Genomic DNA, 25,687 nt, shown 5'->3' on the forward strand with positions numbered 1-25,687 from the left:
CACTAGGTGTCGCTAATACACTGCATCCCTCATCTTCTCAGACGTTGTGCTTTCAGACGCTCTCCTAGATCTGTCGCCCTTCTCCTTCCTTTCAGCATCAGCAAGCCGAACAGCGTTGTCTTGTGGTTCAGCTCCTGGCTGCATGTCGGCTGACAGCTCTGGCAGTTTGGTTCTAGATTTGGTGGTTGAACAACAGTTCAGCTGGACTGCGGTCTGTGACTGAGTGTGGCGTACTCCTGTAGGCCATGAGAAACGTCTGGAGTTCTGTACTCCATCCTTCCCTTCTGATTGAGCAGTGGATTGCTTTGACGAGCGTCCTGTTCTGATTGGGCAGTGCAGATTGCTTTGACGAGCGTCCTGTTCTGATTGGGCAGTGCAGATTGCTTTGACGAGCGTCCTGTTCTGATTGGGCAGGGGATTGCTTTGACGAGCGTCCTGTTCTGATTGGGCAGTGGATTGCTTTGACGAGCATCCTGTTCTGATTGGGCAGTGCAGATTGCTTTGACGAGCGTCCTGTTCTGATTGGGCAATGGATTGCTTTGACGAGCGTCCTGTTCTGATTGGGCAATGGATTGCTTTGACGAGCGTCCTGTTCTGATTGGGCAGTGGATTGCTTTGACGAGCATCCTATTCTGTCTTTTAACTTCGCCATTAGCCTGAGGCCAGTATGGAGTAATGCGGCAATGTCCAATCACTTGCGGTGAGACGAGCTCCATTATCCGTCACAACGGACTCAGGATACCCATGGGACTGCGAACGTCTCCCTCAGGCTTGTGATTATATTGGCAGTTGTGATGCGGTTTTAGGATACTCACATCAACCCATTTTGAGTAGTAGTCTGTTGTTGTTTACGAGGAGGTGTTCTCCCGTTGGAAAAAGGCCCGAACATGTCAATGGCTAGGATCTGCCATGGGTTCAGCTGGTATCTCTGTTCTAGACTGTGGGTGGGGATCGTTGACTTGACACGCTGGACACGGACTTCACAAGCAGTTCAACCTCTTTATCAATGTTTGGCCACCACGCTTTTGTGCGCAATCTCTGTTTTTGTTTTTACTATCGCCTGATGCCCTTTGTGTGTTAACATCAACGTCTGTTTCTGAGCTGCTCGTGGCATGCCTCGTAGAACTATCTGTCCAACCGTAGAGAGTTCTTCTTCAACACGTCGGTATGTCGCACGTCACCCTGTCTGATGCTTGTTCGTAGAGCAGCTAGAACTGGGTCCTTGGCTGACATTTCTTCCAGCTCTCTCTCGGGGGGGGGGGGGGTGAATGCACACGGCACTGCGTGTTTGGCTACGTAGTAGATGTGGTCGTCCCCGTAGATGTGGAGACGCCGGAGGGTTCGGAGTCAACCGTGACAGTGAGTCGGCTGCATTCTGAGGCCCATGCTTGTAAACAACCTTGAATCTGAATTCTCAGTTCCCATCTCGATCCTCGCTGGTGGTTTGGATTTTGGATAATAAATTGTCTCTAATGGCTTATGGTCAGTTACCATTACAACGTTTTTGCCATAGAGAAACACATGAAACTTCTCGTACGCCCAGACTATGGCGAGTGCCTCTCTTTCAGTCTGAGAATAGCGTCAATCTACATCTGTGAGAGCACGGCTAGCGTAGTACACTGGCCTGTGTGAACCATCTTTTGCTTCTGACTCAAGATAGCCCCTAGCCCCACTGGACTAGCATCCACAATCACGTGTGTCTCTGCATCTTGATTGAAGTAGGCCATGTTATGTGAACTGTCCAGTGAGTTCTTCAGCGTGTTGAATGATGATTCTTGGTCATCTCCCCATGTCCATTTGCATGATGCTTTTAGTGAGTCTTCTCAACGGTTCGGATGTGGTTGCCAGATTAGGGATGAAATTGCCACAGTATCCTAGTAGTCCTAAGAAACGACTTACTTCAGCAGCATTTGTCGGTCTGCGTGTGTTCTGCATCAGATTTTTTTGTTGTTATTCTGTCTCTCACTGTTCAAATAAACCTACCATTAAAATTATGGACTGATCATGTCTTTGTCAGTGGGCAAACGTACAAAATCAGCAGGGGATCAAATACTTTTTTCCCTCACTGTACATTGCTTTGGGAACAGTGGCAACCACCCATTCATGCCAATAAAGCATTTATTGAATTTCATTTAATTGAAAGTGAGAGTGGGAGTGACAGACAGACAGACAGACAGACAGACAGACAGACAGACAGACAGACAGACAGACAGACAGACAGACAGACAGACAGACAGACAGACAGACAGACAGACAGACAGACAGACAGACAGACAGACAGACAGACAGACAGACAGACAGACAGACAGACAGACAGACAGACAGACAGACAGACAGACAGACAGACAGACAGACAGACAGACAGACAGACAGACAGACAGACAGACAGACAGACAGACAGACAGACAGACAGACAGATAGATAGATAGATAGATAGATAGATAGATAGATAGATAGATAGATAGATAGATAGATAGATAGATAGATAGATAGATAGATAGATAGATAGATAGATAGATAGATAGATAGATAGATAGATAGATAGATAGATAGATAGATAGATAGATAGATAGATAGATAGATAGATAGATAGATAGATAGATAGATAGATAGATAGATAGATAGATAGATAGATAGATAGATAGATAGAGGGAGAGAGAGCGGTGGGGAGGTGAAGGTGATCATTGGATGTCTGGGAATGTGGACTCATCAGAGGTCTGGATTAGAACGGCTGGAGTGTGTGTAACTGTGTGTGTGTGTGTGTGTGAGTGCGTGTGTGAGTGCGTGTGTGAGTGCGTGTGTGAGTGCGTGTGTGTGAGAGAGAGTTAAAGTTCACAGTGTGTAAGGGACACCATGCCAATATCAATTCTTGAATTTTTTGTTTAGTAAGAATCAAATCAACATCAATTTTTAGCCTACCTTGATTACGGTTTGCAACACCCAGAGATGAAGCATTAGCTCGATCTGTGTAAAGATGGGAGAGGTTATATAAGTAACAGTTACCTCATGCTATCAGATAGTTCACGCTGGATTAATTGAATGCACATAGATGTTTATACCTGCCGCTAACATGCGTCCTTCTCCCTGCTCTTCTCCCCATCTTTACATTTATACAAATCTCTGTTTCCAATGCGTCTTTGAATCGTCTACACCTGTCTGAAAATGTGGGCAGAATCAGGAATGTGGACTTTATCCGGAAACAGGACGTGTGTTAGCGCAAGGTTTAAATGAGGCTCTAATGATGCTGCCTGTACATGCGTGACTTGTATATAGAGTCAGGGGACACTTGAGTAGCAGCGTGTGTAATCTCCATCAAAATACTCCAGACTCTAGAGTCATTTTCCATTGTGATACCATCTACAGATGTAGGATATTAATTTGAGCCAGTTTGTTACAGCTGGAAAATAATCCTGAAGCAACAGGAAATGTGAATCATTATGTGGATTATAATTAATGCACATTTTTGTAGGGGTTGATACATTTTTCATAACGGAAAATCAAGTTTGAAATTTCAAATACACTACAAATGTTAAATGTCCTGCATTGCAGGAAGGTTCTCCTGCAACACGGTGATCAAATTAAGATCCTACGTCTGTATGAGTCACATAGGTAATGGTGTGTACTTTAGGGAGCTGGATCTCAAAGCACTAATGACTTCTTGCGTGCAACATGAGTGAGAAGACATTTTGACCGGCTGAAAAAGCAGATCTAGCTAAAGGATGTTCATCGTCGAGGTGTAACCTACACCGTTTGGGGATGCAACACCGAGGCCCATGATAAAAAACCACACAGCAATAATTCTTAGAATCAACGTCTCGGAGCGTTGACAAAATATAATGTCTTCATGAAAGATTTAAGACTGAGGTGAAAAATGACCAATTTAGGCCTAGATTCAATCAGATCAAGCGATAACCCGCGATGGCTGCCATCCGCAATGGCTGGTGTTTTGGCATGAGGGAGGCGGGACTGCAATAGAGCGGCTGCTCCTGTGGTCATTGTTCACAAAGACACACCGTCCCACTCGGGAAGAAGTCCAGAAGGAGAAAGTGTAGGCAAAACAGACATACAGTGTAGGCAAAACAGACATACAGTGTAGGCAAAACAGAAATACAGTGTAGGCAAAACAGACATACAGTGTAGGCAAAACAAACACACAGTGTAGGCAAAACAGACATACAGTGTAGGCAAAACAGACATACAGTGTAGGCAAAACAGACATACAGTGTAGGCAAAACAGACATAAAGACCCTCAAATCATTCAACGAAATAATATATTAAATAAAAAGGGTTTCTATCAGCCTAATGGAGGTGTATATTAAAACACACATTCCAGGGTTCCAGCATTGCAACAAGGCTACATGGGATTACTGCTAATGCGACTCCAATGGAAATCACCGCGGTAGGCATAACGCCGGTAGCCGTTTGCTGATTTGACAGCTCCAATGCAATTACACCTCTACACATCACCTAAATAAAAACAATGAAACTGCAATGCAGTTGTCCGTTATCGCGGGTTTCAGGCAGAGCTGATTGAATCTAGTCCATGGTACATTTTGATTTACTTACGCACTGGTCCATGACTGCTATGGACACCTTTGGAGAAAAAGAGTGGAAGGGAGGAGAGAAAGAGAGAAGGGAGGAGACAAAGAGAGAAAGAGAGATGATCAAAGAACGTCCACGGCTTTTATCTTTACCCCTTAAAATATATTGTAGTGGGAATAGAAAGCAAACAAAACGTTTATCTTCAGAGATTCTTTCACAAACATACCAAAAATGTATTTACAAAAACAAAAAGATGGAAAACGATAGAAAAAGAGATTGAAATGTTTTTTTTGAGCAACTCTTACAACAGCTTCCTTTCGTGTTTGGCTTTAATCAATCACAAACCATTGGCTTTTATCATAAGATTGTCCATCTCTTTTCAGAGACTATTTCCAGCTTTTGCCACTCCACAGTGCACACTGATTAACAGCAGACAGAGACAGTGAATCAGGGACGCTACACTGCATGGGCCAAACACCAAGAACTCATTCCCGATGGGCCAAACACCAAGAACTCATTCCCGATGTGCCAAACACCAAGTACTCATTCCCGATGGGCCTAACACCAAGTCTTCCTTGTTGATGGGCCTAACACCAAGTCTTCCTTGTTGATGGGCCTAACACCAAGTCTTCCTTGTTGATGGGCCTAACACCAAGTCATCCTTGTTGATGGGCCTAACTCAAGTCTTCCTTGTTGATGGGCCTAACACCAAGTCTTCCTTGTTGATGGGCCTAGCACTGATTATAATCATGGCTTTCAAATGGCAAAGTGTCAACAGAATCAGAGACAGGAAAGTGCAGTCTTCTGCCAAAATCAACAACGAAACTCTGCCAAAAGAGTTCTTATGGAATGGGTTAGAAAAATGTATTTCATCTTGCATTTCTAAGCTAGGATTTCATACACAATGCTTTAACGTTTGGTAAAAATGTAGCCCTACTACTATCTCTATCACTACTACTATCCCTATCACTACTACTATCCCTATCTCTACTACTATCCCTATCCCTACTACTATCCATATCACTACTACTATCCCTATCCCTACTACTATCCCTATCCCTACTACTATCCCTATCACTACTACTATCCATATCCCTACTACTATCCCTATCCCTTCTACTATCCCTATCACTACTACTATCCCTATCACTACTACTGCCCCTACTACTGTCCCTATCCTTACTACTATCCCTACTACTATCCCTAACCCTACTACTATCCCTATTACTATCCCTACTACTGTCCCTAACCCTACTACTATCCCTATCCCTACTACTGTCCCTACTACTATCCCTAACCCTACTACTATCCCTACTACTATCCCTACTACTATCCCTAACCCTACTACTATCCCTATCCCTACTACTATCCCTATCACTACTACTGTCCCTACTACTGTCCCTATCACTACTACTATCCCTACTACTATCCCTATCCCTACTACTATCCCTATCACTACTACTATCCCTATCACTACTACTGTCCCTACTACTGTCCCTATCACTAATACTATCCCTACTACTATCCCTACTACTATCCCTACTTCTATTCCTAACCCTACTACTATCCCTATCCCTACTACTATCCCTATCAATACTACTATCCCTATCCCTACTACTATCCCTATCACTACTACTATCCCTATCCCTACTACTATCCCTACTACTATCCCTATCCCTACTACTATCCCTAATACTATCCCTAACACTACTACTATCCCTATCCCTACTACTATCCCTACTACTATCCCTATCCCTACTACTATCCCTACTACTATCCCTATCACTACTACTGTCCCTTCTACTATCCCTATCCCTACTACTATCCCTACTACTATCCCTATCCCTACTACTATCAAATCAAATCAAATCAAATTTTATTGGTCACATGCGCCGAATACAACAGGTGCAGACATTAAAGTGAAATGCTTACTTACAGCCCTTAACCAACAGTGCATTTATTTTAAACAAAAAAGTAAGAATAAAACAACAACAAAAAAGTGTTGAGAAAAAAAGAGCAGAAGTAAAATAAAGTGACAGTAGGGAGGCTATATATACAGTAAAATAAAGTGACAGTAGGGAGGCTATATATACAGGGGGGTACCGTTGCATAGTCAATGTGCGGGGGCACCGGCTAGTTGAGGTAGTTGAGGTAATATGTACATGTGGGTAGAGTTAAAGTGACTATGCATAAAACTACTACTATCCCTACTACTATCCCTAACCCTACTACTATCCCTATCCCTACTACTATCCCTATCACTACTACTGTCCCTACTACTGTCCCTAACCCTACTACTATCCCTATCCCTACTACTATCCCTATCACTACTACTGTCCCTACTACTGTCCCTATCACTAATACTATCCCTACTACTATCCCTACTACTATCCCTACTACTATCCCTACTACTATCCCTAACCCTACTACTATCCCTATCCCTACTACTATCCCTATCAATACTACTATCCCTATCCCTACTACTATCCCTATCACTACTACTATCCCTATCCCTACTACTATCCCTACTACTATCCCTATCCCTGCTACTATCCCTATCACTACGACTATCCCTATCACTACTACTGTCCCTGCTACTGTCCCTATCACTAATACTATCCCTACTACTATCCCTAACCCTACTACTATCCCTACTACTATCTCTATCACTACTACTATCCCTATCACTACTACTATCCCTATCCATACTACTATCCCTGTCCCTACTACTGTCCCTATCCCTTCTACTATCCCTATCACTACTACTATCCCTATCACTACTACTGCCCCTACTACTGTCCCTATCACTAATACTATCCCTACTACTATCCCTACTACTATCCCTACTTCTATCCCTAACCCTACTACTATCCCTATCCCTACTACTATCCCTATCAATACTACTATCCCTATCCCTACTACTATCCCTATCACTACTACTATCCCTATCCCTACTACTATCCCTACTACTATCCCTATCCCTACTACTATCCCTAATACTATCCCTAACACTACTACTATCCCTATCCCTACTACTATCCCTACTACTATCCCTATCCCTACTACTATCCCTACTACTATCCCTATCACTACTACTGTCCCTTCTACTATCCCTAACCCTACTACTATCCCTATCCCTACTACTATCCCTACTACTATCCCTATCCCTACTACTATCCCTACTACTATCCCTATCCCTACTACTATCAAATCAAATCAAATCAAATTTTATTGGTCACATGCGCCGAATACAACAGGTGCAGACATTACAGTGAAATGCTTACTTACAGCCCTTAACCAACAGTGCATTTATTTTAAACAAAAAAGTAAGAATAAAACAACAACAAAAAAGTGTTGAGAAAAAAAGAGCAGAAGTAAAATAAAGTGACAGTAGGGAGGCTATATATACAGTAAAATAAAGTGACAGTAGGGAGGCTATATATACAGGGGGGTACCGTTGCATAGTCAATGTGCGGGGGCACCGGCTAGTTGAGGTAGTTGAGGTAATATGTACATGTGGGTAGAGTTAAAGTGACTATGCATAAAACTACTACTATCCCTACTACTATCCCTAACCCTACTACTATCCCTATCCCTACTACTATCCCTATCACTACTACTGTCCCTACTACTGTCCGTAACCCTACTACTATCCCTATCCCTACTACTATCCCTATCACTACTACTGTCCCTACTACTGTCCCTATCACTAATACTATCCCTACTACTATCCCTACTACTATCCCTACTACTATCCCTACTACTATCCCTAACCCTACTACTATCCCTATCCCTACTACTATCCCTATCAATACTACTATCCCTATCCCTACTACTATCCCTATCACTACTACTATCCCTATCCCTACTACTATCCCTACTACTATCCCTATCCCTGCTACTATCCCTATCACTACGACTATCCCTATCACTACTACTGTCCCTGCTACTGTCCCTATCACTAATACTATCCCTACTACTATCCCTAACCCTACTACTATCCCTACTACTATCTCTATCACTACTACTATCCCTATCACTACTACTATCCCTATCCCTACTACTATCCCTATCCCTACTACTGTCCCTATCCCTTCTACTATCCCTATCACTACTACTATCCCTATCACTACTACTGCCCCTACTACTGTCCCTATCCCTACTACTATCCCTACTACTATCCCTACTAATATCCCTAACCCTACTACTATCCCTACTACTATCCCTACTACTGTCCCTAACCCTACTACTACCCCTATCCCTACTACTATCCCTATCACTACTACTGTCCCTACTACTATCCCTAACCATACTACTATCCCTACTACTATCCCTACTACTATCCCTAACCCTACTACTATCCCTACTACTATCTCTATCACTACTACTATCCCTATCACTACTACTATCCCTATCCCTACTACTATCCCTATCCCTACTACTGTCCCTATCCCTTCTACTATCCCTATCACAACTACTATCCCTATCACTACTACTGCCCCTACTACTGTCCCTATCCCTACTACTATCCCTACTACTATCCCTACTAATATCCCTAACCCTACTACTATCCCTACTACTATCCCTACTACTGTCCCTAACCCTACTACTATCCCTATCCCTACTACTATCCCTATCACTACTACTGTCCCTACTACTATCCCTAACCATACTACTATCCCTACTACTATCCCTACTACTATCCCTACTACTATCCCTAACCCTACTACTATCCCTATCCCTACTACTATCCCTATCACTACTACTGTCCCTACTACTGTCCCTATCACTACTACTATCCCTATCCGTACTTCTATCCCTATCACTACTACTGTCCCTACTACTATCCCTACTACTATCCCTAACCCTACTACTATCCCTATCACTACTACTATCCCTATCCCTACTACTGTCCCTATCACTACTACTGTCCCTAACCCTACTACTATCCCTATCCCTACTACTATCCCTATCACTACTACTGTCCCTACTACTATCCCTAACCATACTACTATCCCTACTACTATCCCTACTACTATCCCTACTACTATCCCTAACCCTACTACTATCCCTAGTACTATCTCTATCACTACTACTATCCCTATCACTACTACTATCCCTATCCCTACTACTATCCCTATCCCTACTACTGTCCCTATCCCTTCTACTATCCCTATCACTACTACTATCCCTATCACTACTACTGCCCCTACTACTGTCCCTATCCCTACTACTATCCCTACTACTATCCCTACTAATATCCCTAACCCTACTACTATCCCTACTACTATCCCTACTACTGTCCCTAACCCTACTACTATCCCTATCCCTACTACTATCCCTATCACTACAACTGTCCCTACTACTATCCCTAACCATACTACTATCCCTACTACTATCCCTACTACTATCCCTACTACTATCCCTAACCCTACTACTATCCCTATCCCTACTACTATCCATATCACTACTACTGTCCCTACTACTATCCCTACTACTATCCCTAACCCTACTACTATCCCTATCCCTACTACTATCCCTATCACTACTAATATCCCTATCCCTACTACTGTCCCTATCACTACTACTATCCCTAACCCTACTACTATCCCTATCCCTACTACTATCCCTATCAATACTACTATCCCTATCACTACTACTATCCCTACTACTATCCCTACTACTATCCCTAACCCTACTACTATCCCTATCCCTACTACTACCCCTATCACTACTACTATCCCTATCCCTACTACTGTCCCTATCACTACTACTATCCCTAACCCTACTACTATCCCTATCCCTACTACTATCCCTATCAATACTACTATCCCTATCCCTACTACTGTCCCTATCACTACTACTACCCCTATCCCTACTACTATCCCTACTACTATCCCTATCCCTACTACTATCCCTATCACTACTACTGTCCCTACTACTGTCCATATCACTACTACTATCCCTACTACTATCGCTACTACTATCCCTAACCCTACTACTATCCCTACTACTATCCCTACTACTATCCCTACTACTATCCCTAACCCTACTACTATCCCTATCCCTACTACTATCCCTATCACTACTGCTATCCCTATCACTACTATTGTCCCTACTACTGTCCCTATCCTTACTACTATCATATCACTACAACTATCCCTATCACTACTACAGTCCCTATCACTACTACTATCCCTACTACTATCCCTACTACTATTCCTACTACTATCCCTACTACTATCCCTAACCCTACTACTATCCCTATCCCTACTGCTATCCCTATCACTACTACTATCCCTATCCCTACTAATGTCCCTATCACTACTACTATCCCTAACCCTACTACTACCCATATCCTTACTACTATCCCCATCACTAATACTGTCCCTATCCCTACTACTGTCCCTATCACTACCACTATCCCTATCACTACTACTATCCCTATCACTACTACTGTCCCTACTACTGTCCCTAACCCTACTACTATCCCTACTACTATCCCTACTACTATCCCTAACCCTACTACTATCCCTATCCCTACTACTATCCCTATCACTACTACTATCCCTATCACTACTACTGTCCCTACTACTGTCCCTAACCCTACTACTATCCCTACTACTATCCCTACTACTATCCCTATCACTACTACTGTCCCTACTACTGTCCCTATCACTACTACTATCCCTAACCCTACTACTATCCATATCCCTACTACTATCCCCATAACTACTACTGTCCCTATCCCTACTACTGTCCCTATCACTACTACTATCCCTATCACTACTACTATCCCTATCCCTACTACTATCCCTATCCCCACTACTGTCCCTATCACTACTACTATCCCTAACCCTACTACTATCCCTATCCCTACTACTATCCCTATCAATACTACTATCCCTATCCCTACTACTGTCCCTATCACTACTACTATCCCTATCCCTACTACTATCCCTACTACTATCCCTATCCCTACTACTATCCCTATCACTACTACTATCCCTATCACTACTACTATCCCTATCCCTACTACTATCCCTATCCCTACTACTATCCCTATCACTACTACTATCCCTATCACTTCTACTGTCCCTACTACTGTCCCTATCCCTACTACTATCCCTACTACTATCCCTACTACTATCCCTAACCCTACTACTATCCCTATCACTACTACTGTCCCTACTACTATCCCTATCCCTACTACTGTCCCTATCACTACTACTATCCCTAACCTTACTACTATCCCTATCCCTACTACTAACCCTATCAATACTACTATTCCTATCCCTACTACTGTCCCTATCACTACTACTATCCCTATCCCTACTACTATCCCTATCCCTACTACTATCCCTACTAATATCCCTAACCCTACTACTATCCCTACTACTATCCCTACTACTATCCCTATCACTACTACTATCCCTAACCCTACTACTACCCATATCCCTACTACTATCCCCATCACTACTACTGTCCCTATCCCTACTACTGTCCCTATCACTACCACTATCCCTATCACTACTACTATCCCTATCACTACTACTGTCCCTACTACTGTCCCTAACCCTACTACTATCCCTACTACTATCCCTACTACTATCCCTAACCCTACTACTATCCCTATCCCTACAACTATCCCTATCACTACTACTATCCCTATCACTACTACTGTCCCTACTACTGTCCCTAACCCTACTACTATCCCTACTACTATCCCTACTACTATCCCTATCACTACTACTGTCCCTACTACTGTCCCTATCACTACTACTATCCCTAACCCTACTACTATCCATATCCCTACTACTATCCCCATAACTACTACTGTCCCTATCCCTACTACTGTCCCTATCTCTACTACTATCCCTATCACTACTACTATCCCTATCCCTACTACTATCCCTATCCCTACAACTGTCCCTATCAATACTACTATCCCTATCCCTAACCCTACTACTACCCATATCCTTACTACTATCCCCATCACTACTACTGTCCCTATCCCTACTACTGTCCCTATCACTACCACTATCCCTATCACTACTACTGTCCCTACTACTGTCCCTAACCCTACTACTATCCCTACTACTATCCCTACTACTATCCCTAACCCTACTATTATCCCTATCCCTACTACTATCCCTATCACTACTACTATCCCTATCACTACTACTGTCCCTACTACTGTCCCTAACCCTACTACTATCCCTACTACTATCCCTACTACTATCCCTATCACTACTACTGTCCCTACTACTGTCCCTATCACTACTACTATCCCTAACCCTACTACTATCCATATCCCTACTACTATCCCCATAACTACTACTGTCCCTATCCCTACTACTGTCCCTATCACTACTACTATCCCTATCACTACTACTATCCCTATCCCTACTACTATCCCTATCCCCACTACTGTCCCTATCACTACTACTATCCCTAACCCTACTACTATCCCTATCCCTACTACTATCCCTATCAATACTACTATCCCTATCCCTACTACTGTCCCTATCACTACTACTATCCCTATCCCTACTACTATCCCTACTACTATCCCTATCACTACTACTATCCCTATCACTACTACTATCCCTATCACTACTACTATCCCTATCCCTACTACTATCCCTATCCCTACTACTATCCCTATCACTACTACTATCCCTATCACTTCTACTGTCCCTACTACTGTCCCTATCCCTACTACTATCCCTACTACTATCCCTACTACTATCCCTAACCCTACTACTATCCCTATCACTACTACTGTCCCTACTACTATCCCTAGCCCTACTACTGTCCCTATCACTACTACTATCCCTAACCTTACTACTATCCCTATCCCTACTACTAACCCTATCAATACTACTATTCCTATCCCTACTACTGTCCCTATCACTACTACTATCCCTATCCCTACTACTATCGCTAACCCTACTACTATCCCTACTAATATCCCTAACCCTACTACTATCCCTACTACTATCCCTACTACTATCCCTATCACTACTACTATCCCTAACCCTACTACTACCCATATCCCTACTACTATCCCCCTCACTACTACTGTCCCTATCCCTACTACTGTCCCTATCACTACCACTATCCCTATCACTACTACTATCCCTATCACTACTACTGTCCCTACTACTGTCCCTAACCCTACTACTATCCCTACTACTATCCCTACTACTATCCCTAACCCTACTACTATCCCTATCCCTACAACTATCCCTATCACTACTACTATCCCTATCACTACTACTGTCCCTACTACTGTCCCTAACCCTACTACTATCCCTACTACTATCCCTATCACTACTACTGTCCCTACTCCTGTCCCTATCACTACTACTATCCCTAACCCTACTACTATCCATATCCCTACTACTATCCCCATAACTACTACTGTCCCTATCCCTACTACTGTCCCTATCTCTACTACTATCCCTATCACTACTACTATCCCTATCCCTACTACTATCCCTATCCCTACAACTGTCCCTATCAATACTACTATCCCTAACCCTACTACTATCCCTATCCCTACTACTATCCCTATCAATACTACTATCCCTATCCCTAACCCTACTACTACCCATATCCTTACTACTATCCCCATCACTACTACTGTCCCTATCCCTACTACTGTCCCTATCACTACCACTATCCCTATCACTACTACTGTCCCTACTACTGTCCCTAACCCTACTACTATCCCTACTACTATCCCTACTACTATCCCTAACCCTACTACTATCCCTATCCCTACTACTATCCCTATCACTACTACTATCCCTATCACTACTACTGTCCCTACTACTGTCCCTAACCCTACTACTATCCCTACTACTATCACTACTACTATCCCTATCACTACTACTGTCCCTACTACTGTCCCTATCACTACTACTATCCCTAACCCTACTACTATCCATATCCCTACTACTATCCCCATAACTACTACTGTCCCTACTACTATCCCTATCCCTACTACTGTCCCTATCACTACTACTATCCCTAACCTTACTACTATCCCTATCCCTACTACTAACCCTATCAATACTACTATCCCTATCCCTACTACTGTCCCTATCACTACTACTATCCCTATCCCTACTACTATCCCTATCCCTACTACTATCCCTACTAATATCCCTAACCCTACTACTATCCCTACTACTATCCCTACTACTATCCCTATCACTACTACTATCCCTAACCCTACTACTACCCATATCCCTACTACTATCCCCATCACTACTACTGTCCCTATCCCTACTACTGTCCCTATCACTACCACTATCCCTATCACTACTACTATCCCTATCACTACTACTGTCCCTACTACTGTCCCTAACCCTACTACTATCCCTACTACTATCCCTACTACTATCCCTAACCCTAATACTATCCCTATCCCTACAACTATCCCTATCACTACTACTATCCCTATCACTACTACTGTCCCTACTACTGTCCCTAACCCTACTACTATCCCTACTACTATCCCTACTACTATCCCTATCACTACTACTGTCCCTACTACTGTCCCTATCACTACTACTATCCCTAACCCTACTACTATCCATATCCCTACTACTATCCCCATAACTACTACTGTCCCTATCCCTACTACTGTCCCTATCTCTAATACTATCCCTATCACTACTACTATCCCTATCCCTACTACTATCCCTATCCCTACAACTGTCCCTATCACTACTACTATCCCTAACCCTACTACTATCCCTATCCCTACTACTATCCCTATCAATACTACTATCCCTATCCCTACTACTGTCCCTATCACTACTACTATCCCTATCCCTACTACTATCCCTACTACTATCCCTATCCCTACTACTATCCCTATCCCTACTACTATCCCTATCACTACTACTATCCCTATCCCTACTACTATCCCTATCCCTACTACTATCCCTATCACTACTACTATCCCTATCACTACTACTGTCCCTACTACTGTCCCTATCCCTACTACTATCCCTACTACTATCCCTACTACTATCCCTATACCTACTACTATCCCTATCCCTACTACTATCCCTACTAATATCCCTAACCCTACTACTATCCCTACTACTATCCCTACTACTATCCCTATCCCTACTACTATCCCTATCCCTACTACTATCCCTATCACTACTACTATCCCTATCCCTACTACTATCCCTATCCCTACTACTATCCCTATCACTACTACTATCCCTATCACTACTACTGTCCCTACTACTGTCCCTAACCCTACTACTATCCCTACTACTATCCCTACTACTATCCCTATCCCTACTACTATCCCTATCACTACTACTGTCCCTACTACTGTCCCTATCACTAATACTATCCCTACTACTATCCCTATCCCTACTACTATCCCTATCACTACTACTGTCCCTACAACTGTCCCTATCACTACTACTATCCCTAACCCTACTACTATCCCTATCCCTACTACTATCCCTATCAATACTACTATCCCTATCCCTACTACTGTCCCTATCACTACTACTATCCCTATCCCTACTACTATCCCTACTACTATCCCTATCCCTACTACTATCCCTATCACTACTACTATCCCTATCACTACTACTATCCCTATCCCTACTACTATCCCTATCCCTACTACTATCCCTATCACTACTACTATCCCTATCACTACTACTGTCCCTACTACTGTCCCTATCCCTACTACTATCCCTACTACTATCCCTACTACTATCCCTAACCCTACTACTATCCCTATCACTACTACTGTCCCTACTACTATCCCTATCCCTACTACTGTCCCTATCACTACTACTATCCCTAACCTTACTACTATCCCTATCCCTACTACTAACCCTATCAATACTACTATCCCTATCCCTACTACTATCCCTATCACTACTACTGTCCCTACTACTATCCCTATCCCTACTACTGTCCCTATCACTACTACTATCCCTAACCTTACTACTATCCCTATCCCTACTACTAACCCTATCAATACTACTATCCCTATCCCTACTACTATCCCTATCACTACTACTGTCCCTACAACTGTCCCTATCACTACTACTATCCCTAACCCTACTACTATCCCTATCCCTACTACTATCCCTATCAATACTACTATCCCTATCCCTACTACTGTCCCTATCACTACTACTATCCCTATCCCTACTACTATCCCTACTACTATCCCTATCCCTACTACTATCCCTATCACTACTACTATCCCTATCACTACTGCTATCCCTATCCCTACTACTATCCCTATCCCTACTACTATCCCTATCACTACTACTATCCCTATCACTACTACTGTCCCTACTACTGTCCCTATCCCTACTACTATCCCTACTACTATCCCTACTACTATCCCTAACCCTACTACTATCCCTATCACTACTACTATCCCTATCACTACTACTGTCCCTACTACTGTCCCTATCCCTACTACTATCCCTACTACTATCCCTACTACTATCCCTAACCCTACTACTATCCCTATCACTACTACTGTCCCTACTACTATCCCTATCCCTACTACTGTCCCTATCACTACTACTATCCCTAACCTTACTACTATCCCTATCCCTACTACTAACCCTATCAATACTACTATCCCTATCCCTACTACTGTCCCTATCACTACTACTATCCCTATCCCTACTACTATCCCTATCCCTACTACTATCCCTACTAATATCCCTAACCCTACTACTATCCCTACTACTATCCCTACTACTATCCCTATCCCTACTACTATCCCTATCCCTACTACTATCCCTATCACTACTACTATCCCTATCCCTACTACTATCCCTAACCCTACTACTATCCCTATCACTACTACTATCCCTATCAATACTACTATCCCTATCCCTACTACTGTCCCTATCACTACTACTATCCCTATCCTTTCTACTATCCCTACTAATATCCCTATCCCTACTACTATCCCTATCACTACTACTATCCCTATCACTACTACTATCCCTATCCCTACTACTATCCCTATCCCTACTACTATCCCTATCACTACTACTATCCCTATCACTACTACTGTCCCTACTACTGTCCCTATCCCTACTACTATCCCTACTACTATCCCTACTACTATCCCTATACCTACTACTATCCCTATCCCTACTACTATCCCTACTAATATCCCTAACCCTACTACTATCCCTAACCCTACTACTATCCCTACTACTATCCCTACTACTATCCCTATCCCTACTACTATCCCTATCCCTACTACTATCCCTATCACTACTACTATCCCTATCCCTACTACTATCCCTATCCCTACTACTATCCCTATCACTACTACTATCCCTATCACTACTACTGTCCCTACTACTGTCCCTAACCCTACTACTATCCCTACTACTATCCCTACTGCTATCCCTATCCCTACTACTATCCCTATCACTACTACTGTCCCTACTACTGTCCCTATCACTAATACTATCCCTACTACTATCCCTATCCCTACTACTATCCCTATCACTACTACTGTCCCTACAACTGTCCCTATCACTACTACTATCCCTAACCCTACTACTATCCCTATCCCTACTACTATCCCTATCAATACTACTATCCCTATCCCTACTACTGTCCCTATCACTACTACTATCCCTATCCCTACTACTATCCCTATCCCTACTACTATCCCTATCACTACTACTATCCCTATCACTACTACTGTCCCTACTACTGTCCCTATCCCTACTACTATCCCTACTACTATCCCTACTACTATCCCTATACCTACTACTATCCCTATCCCTACTACTATCCCTACTAATATCCCTAACCCTACTACTATCCCTACTACTATCCCTACTACTATCCCTATCCCTACTACTATCCCTATCCCTACTACTATCCCTATCACTACTACTATCCCTATCCCTACTACTATCCCTATCCCTACTACTATCCCTATCACTACTACTATCCCTATCACTACTACTGTCCCTACTACTGTCCCTAACCCTACTACTATCCCTACTACTATCCCTACTACTATCCCTATCCCTACTACTATCCCTATCACTACTACTGTCCCTACTACTGTCCCTATCACTAATACTATCCCTACTACTATCCCTATCCCTACTACTATCCCTATCACTACTACTGTCCCTACAACTGTCCCTATCACTACTACTATCCCTAACCCTACTACTATCCCTATCCCTACTACTATCCCTATCAATACTACTATCCCTATCCCTACTACTGTCCCTATCACTACTACTATCCCTATCCCTACTACTGTCCCTATCACTACTACTATCCCTATCCCTACTACTATCCCTACTACTATCCCTATCCCTACTACTATCCCTATCACTACTACTATCCCTATCACTACTACTATCCCTATCCCTACTACTATCCCTATCACTACTACTATCCCTATCACTACTACTGTCCCTACTACTGTCCCTATCCCTACTACTATCCCTACTACTATCCCTACTACTATCCCTAACCCTACTACTATCCCTATCACTACTACTATCCCTATCACTACTACTGTCCCTACTACTGTCCCTATCCCTACTACTATCCCTACTACTATCCCTACTACTATCCCTAACCCTACTACTATCCCTATCACTACTACTGTCCCTACTACTATCCCTATCCCTACTACTGTCCCTATCACTACTACTATCCCTAACCTTACTACTATACCTATCCCTACTACTAACCCTATCAATACTACTATCCCTATCCCTACTACTGTCCCTATCACTACTGCTATCCCTATCCCTACTACTATCCCTATCCCTACTACTATCCCTACTTTTATCCCTAACCCTACTACTATCCCTACTACTATCCCTACTACTATCCCTATCCCTACTACTATCCCTATCACTACTACTGTCCCTACTACTGTCCCTATCACTAATACTATCCCTACTACTATCCCTATCCCTACTACTATCCCTATCGCTACTACTGTCCCTACTACTGTCCCTATCACTACTACTATCCCTACTACTATCCCTAACCCTACTACTATCCCTATCCCTACTACTATCCCTATCACTACTACTATCCCTACTACTATCCCTACTACTATCCCTAACCCTACTACTATCCCTACTACTATCCCTACTACTATCCCTACTACTATCTCTACTACTATCCCTAACCCTACTACTATCCCTATCCCTACTACTATCCCTATCACTACTACTATCCCTATCACTACTACTGTCCCTTACTGTCCCTATCACTACTACTATCCCTATCCCTACTACTATCCCTATCCCTACTACTATCCCTACTAATATCCCTAACCCTACTACTATCCCTACTACTATCCCTACTACTATCCCTATCCCTACTACTATCCCTATCCCTACTACTATCCCTATCACTACTACTATCCCTATCCCTACTACTATCCCTAACCCTACTACTATCCCTATCACTACTACTATCCCTATCAATACTACTATCCCTATCCCTACTACTGTCCCTATCACTACTACTATCCCTATCCCTACTACTATCCCTACTAATATCCCTATCCCTACTACTATCCCTATCACTACTACTATCCCTATCACTACTACTATCCCTATCCCTACTGCTATCCCTATCCCTACTACTATCCCTATCACTACTACTATCCCTATCACTACTACTGTCCCTACTACTGTCCCTATCCCTACTACTATCCCTACTACTATCCCTACTACTATCCCTATACCTACTACTATCCCTATCCCTACTACTATCCCTACTAATATCCCTAACCCTACTACTATCCCTAACCCTACTACTATCCCTACTACTATCCCTACTACTATCCCTATCCCTACTACTATCCCTATCCCTACTACTATCCCTATCACTACTACTATCCCTATCCCTACTACTATCCCTATCCCTACTACTATCCCTATCACTACTACTATCCCTATCACTACTACTGTCCCTACTACTGTCCCTAACCCTACTACTATCCCTACTACTATCCCTACTGCTATCCCTATCCCTACTACTATCCCTATCACTACTACTGTCCCTACTACTGTCCCTATCACTAATACTATCCCTACTACTATCCCTATCCCTACTACTATCCCTATCACTACTACTGTCCCTACAACTGTCCCTATCACTACTACTATCCCTAACCCTACTACTATCCCTATCCCTACTACTATCCCTATCAATACTACTATCCCTATCCCTACTACTGTCCCTATCACTACTACTATCCCTATCCCTACTACTATCCCTATCCCTACTACTATCCCTATCACTACTACTATCCCTATCACTACTACTGTCCCTACTACTGTCCCTATCCCTACTACTATCCCTACTACTATCCCTACTACTATCCCTATACCTACTACTATCCCTATCCCTACTACTATCCCTACTAATATCCCTAACCCTACTACTATCCCTACTACTATCCCTACTACTATCCCTATCCCTACTACTATCCCTATCCCTACTACTATCCCTATCCCTACTACTATCCCTATCACTACTACTATCCCTATCCCTACTACTATCCCTATCCCTACTACTATCCCTATCACTACTACTATCCCTATCACTACTACTGTCCCTACTACTGTCCCTAACCCTACTACTATCCCTACTACTATCCCTACTACTATCCCTATCCCTACTACTATCCCTATCACTACTACTGTCCCTACTACTGTCCCTATCACTAATACTATCCCTACTACTATCCCTATCCCTACTACTATCCCTATCACTACTACTGTCCCTACAACTGTCCCTATCACTACTACTATCCCTAACCCTACTACTATCCCTATCCCTACTACTATCCCTATCAATACTACTATCCCTATCCCTACTACTGTCCCTATCACTACTACTATCCCTATCCCTACTACTATCCCTACTACTATCCCTATCCCTACTACTATCCCTATCACTACTACTATCCCTATCACTACTACTATCCCTATCCCTACTACTATCCCTATCCCTACTACTATCCCTATCACTACTACTATCCCTATCACTACTACTGTCCCTACTACTGTCCCTATCCCTACTACTATCCCTACTACTATCCCTACTACTATCCCTAACCCTACTACTATCCCTATCACTACTACTATCCCTATCACTACTACTGTCCCTACTACTGTCCCTATCCCTACTACTATCCCTACTACTATCCCTACTACTATCCCTAACCCTACTACTATCCCTATCACTACTACTGTCCCTACTACTATCCCTATCCCTACTACTGTCCCTATCACTACTACTATCCCTAACCTTACTACTATACCTATCCCTACTACTAACCCTATCAATACTACTATCCCTATCCCTACTACTGTCCCTATCACTACTGCTATCCCTATCCCTACTACTATCCCTATCCCTACTACTATCCCTACTTTTATCCCTAACCCTACTACTATCCCTACTACTATCCCTACTACTATCCCTATCCCTACTACTATCCCTATCACTACTACTGTCCCTACTACTGTCCCTATCACTAATACTATCCCTACTACTATCCCTATCCCTACTACTATCCCTATCGCTACTACTGTCCCTACTACTGTCCCTATCACTACTACTATCCCTACTACTATCCCTAACCCTACTACTATCCCTATCCCTACTACTATCCCTATCACTACTACTATCCCTACTACTATCCCTACTACTATCCCTAACCCTACTACTATCCCTACTACTATCCCTACTACTATCCCTACTACTATCTCTACTACTATCCCTAACCCTACTACTATCCCTATCCCTACTACTATCCCTATCACTACTACTATCCCTATCACTACTACTGTCCCTTACTGTCCCTATCACTACTACTATCCCTATCCCTACTACTATCCCTATCCCTACTACTATCCCTACTAATATCCCTAACCCTACTACTATCCCTACTACTATCCCTACTACTATCCCTATCCCTACTACTATCCCTATCCCTACTACTATCCCTATCACTACTACTATCCCTATCCCTACTACTATCCCTAACCCTACTACTATCCCTATCACTACTACTATCCCTATCAATACTACTATCCCTATCCCTACTACTGTCCCTATCACTACTACTATCCCTATCCCTACTACTATCCCTACTAATATCCCTATCCCTACTACTATCCCTATCACTACTACTATCCCTATCACTACTACTATCCCTATCCCTACTACTATCCCTATCCCTACTACTATCCCTATCACTACTACTATCCCTATCACTACTACTGTCCCTACTACTGTCCCTATCCCTACTACTATCCCTACTACTATCCCTACTACTATCCCTATACCTACTACTATCCCTATCCCTACTACTATCCCTACTAATATCCCTAACCCTACTACTATCCCTAACCCTACTACTATCCCTACTACTATCCCTACTACTATCCCTATCCCTACTACTATCCCTATCCCTACTACTATCCCTATCACTACTACTATCCCTATCCCTACTACTATCCCTATCCCTACTACTATCCCTATCACTACTACTATCCCTATCACTACTACTGTCCCTACTACTGTCCCTAACCCTACTACTATCCCTACTACTATCCCTACTGCTATCCCTATCCCTACTACTATCCCTATCACTACTACTGTCCCTACTACTGTCCCTATCACTAATACTATCCCTACTACTATCCCTATCCCTACTACTATCCCTATCACTACTACTGTCCCTACAACTGTCCCTATCACTACTACTATCCCTAACCCTACTACTATCCCTATCCCTACTACTATCCCTATCAATACTACTATCCCTATCCCTACTACTGTCCCTATCACTACTACTATCCCTATCCCTACTACTATCCCTATCCCTACTACTATCCCTATCACTACTACTATCCCTATCACTACTACTGTCCCTACTACTGTCCCTATCCCTACTACTATCCCTACTACTATCCCTACTACTATCCCTATACCTACTACTATCCCTATCCCTACTACTATCCCTACTACTATCCCTATCCCTACTACTATCCCTATCCCTACTACTATCCCTATCACTACTACTATCCCTATCCCTACTACTATCCCTATCCCTACTACTATCCCTATCACTACTACTATCCCTATCACTACTACTGTCCCTACTACTGTCCCTAACCCTACTACTATCCCTACTACTATCCCTACTACTATCCCTATCCCTACTACTATCCCTATCACTACTACTGTCCCTACTACTGTCCCTATCACTAATACTATCCCTACTACTATCCCTATCCCTACTACTATCCCTATCACTACTACTGTCCCTACAACTGTCCCTATCACTACTACTATCCCTAACCCTACTACTATCCCTATCCCTACTACTATCCCTATCAATACTACTATCCCTATCCCTACTACTGTCCCTATCACTACTACTATCCCTATCCCTACTACTATCCCTACTACTATCCCTATCCCTACTACTATCCCTATCACTACTACTATCCCTATCACTACTACTATCCCTATCCCTACTACTATCCCTATCCCTACTACTATCCCTATCACTACTACTATCCCTATCACTACTACTGTCCCTACTACTGTCCCTATCCCTACTACTATCCCTACTACTATCCCTACTACTATCCCTAACCCTACTACTATCCCTATCACTACTACTATCCCTATCACTACTACTGTCCCTACTACTGTCCCTATCCCTACTACTATCCCTACTACTATCCCTACTACTATCCCTAACCCTACTACTATCCCTATCACTACTACTGTCCCTACTACTATCCCTATCCCTACTACTGTCCCTATCACTACTACTATCCCTAACCTTACTACTATACCTATCCCTACTACTAACCCTATCAATACTACTATCCCTATCCCTACTACTGTCCCTATCACTACTGCTATCCCTATCCCTACTACTATCCCTATCCCTACTACTATCCCTACTTTTATCCCTAACCCTACTACTATCCCTACTACTATCCCTACTACTATCCCTATCCCTACTACTATCCCTATCACTACTACTGTCCCTACTACTGTCCCTATCACTAATACTATCCCTACTACTATCCCTATCCCTACTACTATCCCTATCGCTACTACTGTCCCTACTACTGTCCCTATCACTACTACTATCCCTACTACTATCCCTAACCCTACTACTATCCCTATCCCTACTACTATCCCTATCACTACTACTATCCCTACTACTATCCCTACTACTATCCCTAACCCTACTACTATCCCTACTACTATCCCTACTACTATCCCTACTACTATCTCTACTACTATCCCTAACCCTACTACTATCCCTATCCCTACTACTATCCCTATCACTACTACTATCCCTATCACTACTACTGTCCCTTACTGTCCCTATCACTACTACTATCCCTAGCCTACTACTATCCCTATCCCTACTACTATCCATATCCCTGCTACTATCCCCATCACTACTCCTATCCCTATCACTACTACTATCCCTAGCCCTACTACTGTCCCTATCACTACTACTATCCCGAACCCTACTACTATCCCTATCCCTACTACTGTCCCTATCCCTACTACTATCCCTATCACTACTACTATCCCTATCACTACTACTATCCCTAGCCCTACTACTGTCCCTTACTGTCCCTATCACTACTAATATCCCTATCCCTACTACTATCCCTATCCCTACGTTCATCAATGTCTGCATAGTTGATTTCCAGCACCAATCGTGATTAAAGTCTTTTTTATGTTGGTTGGACAAAAAAAGTACATAACTTACCAAAATGTTTAGGCAACTTTACAAAGTTTCTAGCTAGCTTACAAACATGATTTCTAAGTAGCGATATATGGACAAATGGGTGCTTTTTGCTGCTTGACAGGTGGAGGCAGAGCCCACGAAGGATGGACAATTAACCTAAACCACACATACTTTTCAAGTATAGTACACTTTTATTTTATATCACTCAAACATCCAATTAAATGTGGCCAGTATTGAGAGATAGAGGTGTACTCCAGCTGTGTTTTGATCTGTAATGCATTGGAGTGGGCTGTGGGCTTTAGTAGGCTATTTATC

The 25,687-nt window shown here is 42.9% G+C and overlaps 1 protein-coding gene across 1 annotated transcript in view; it reads right to left on the bottom strand.

Annotated features, from left to right (window-relative positions):
• The window catches only part of LOC311146332 (netrin-G1-like), a gene marked incomplete at both ends in the record, with an annotated part of 183,454 nt that overhangs the window by 2,621 nt on the left and 155,146 nt on the right, over window positions 1–25,687 (bottom strand). The window contains 2 exons of the mRNA XM_084182817.1: window positions 2,920–2,964; window positions 4,567–4,593. Of these exons, the coding sequence (XP_084038943.1) occupies window positions 2,920–2,964; window positions 4,567–4,593 (72 nt within the window). The remainder of the gene's footprint in view (window positions 1–2,919; window positions 2,965–4,566; window positions 4,594–25,687) is intronic.

This window comes from Coregonus lavaretus, assembly GCF_964263955.1.
Source record: "Coregonus lavaretus genome assembly, chromosome: 19".
NCBI lineage: Eukaryota > Metazoa > Chordata > Actinopteri > Salmoniformes > Salmonidae > Coregonus > Coregonus lavaretus.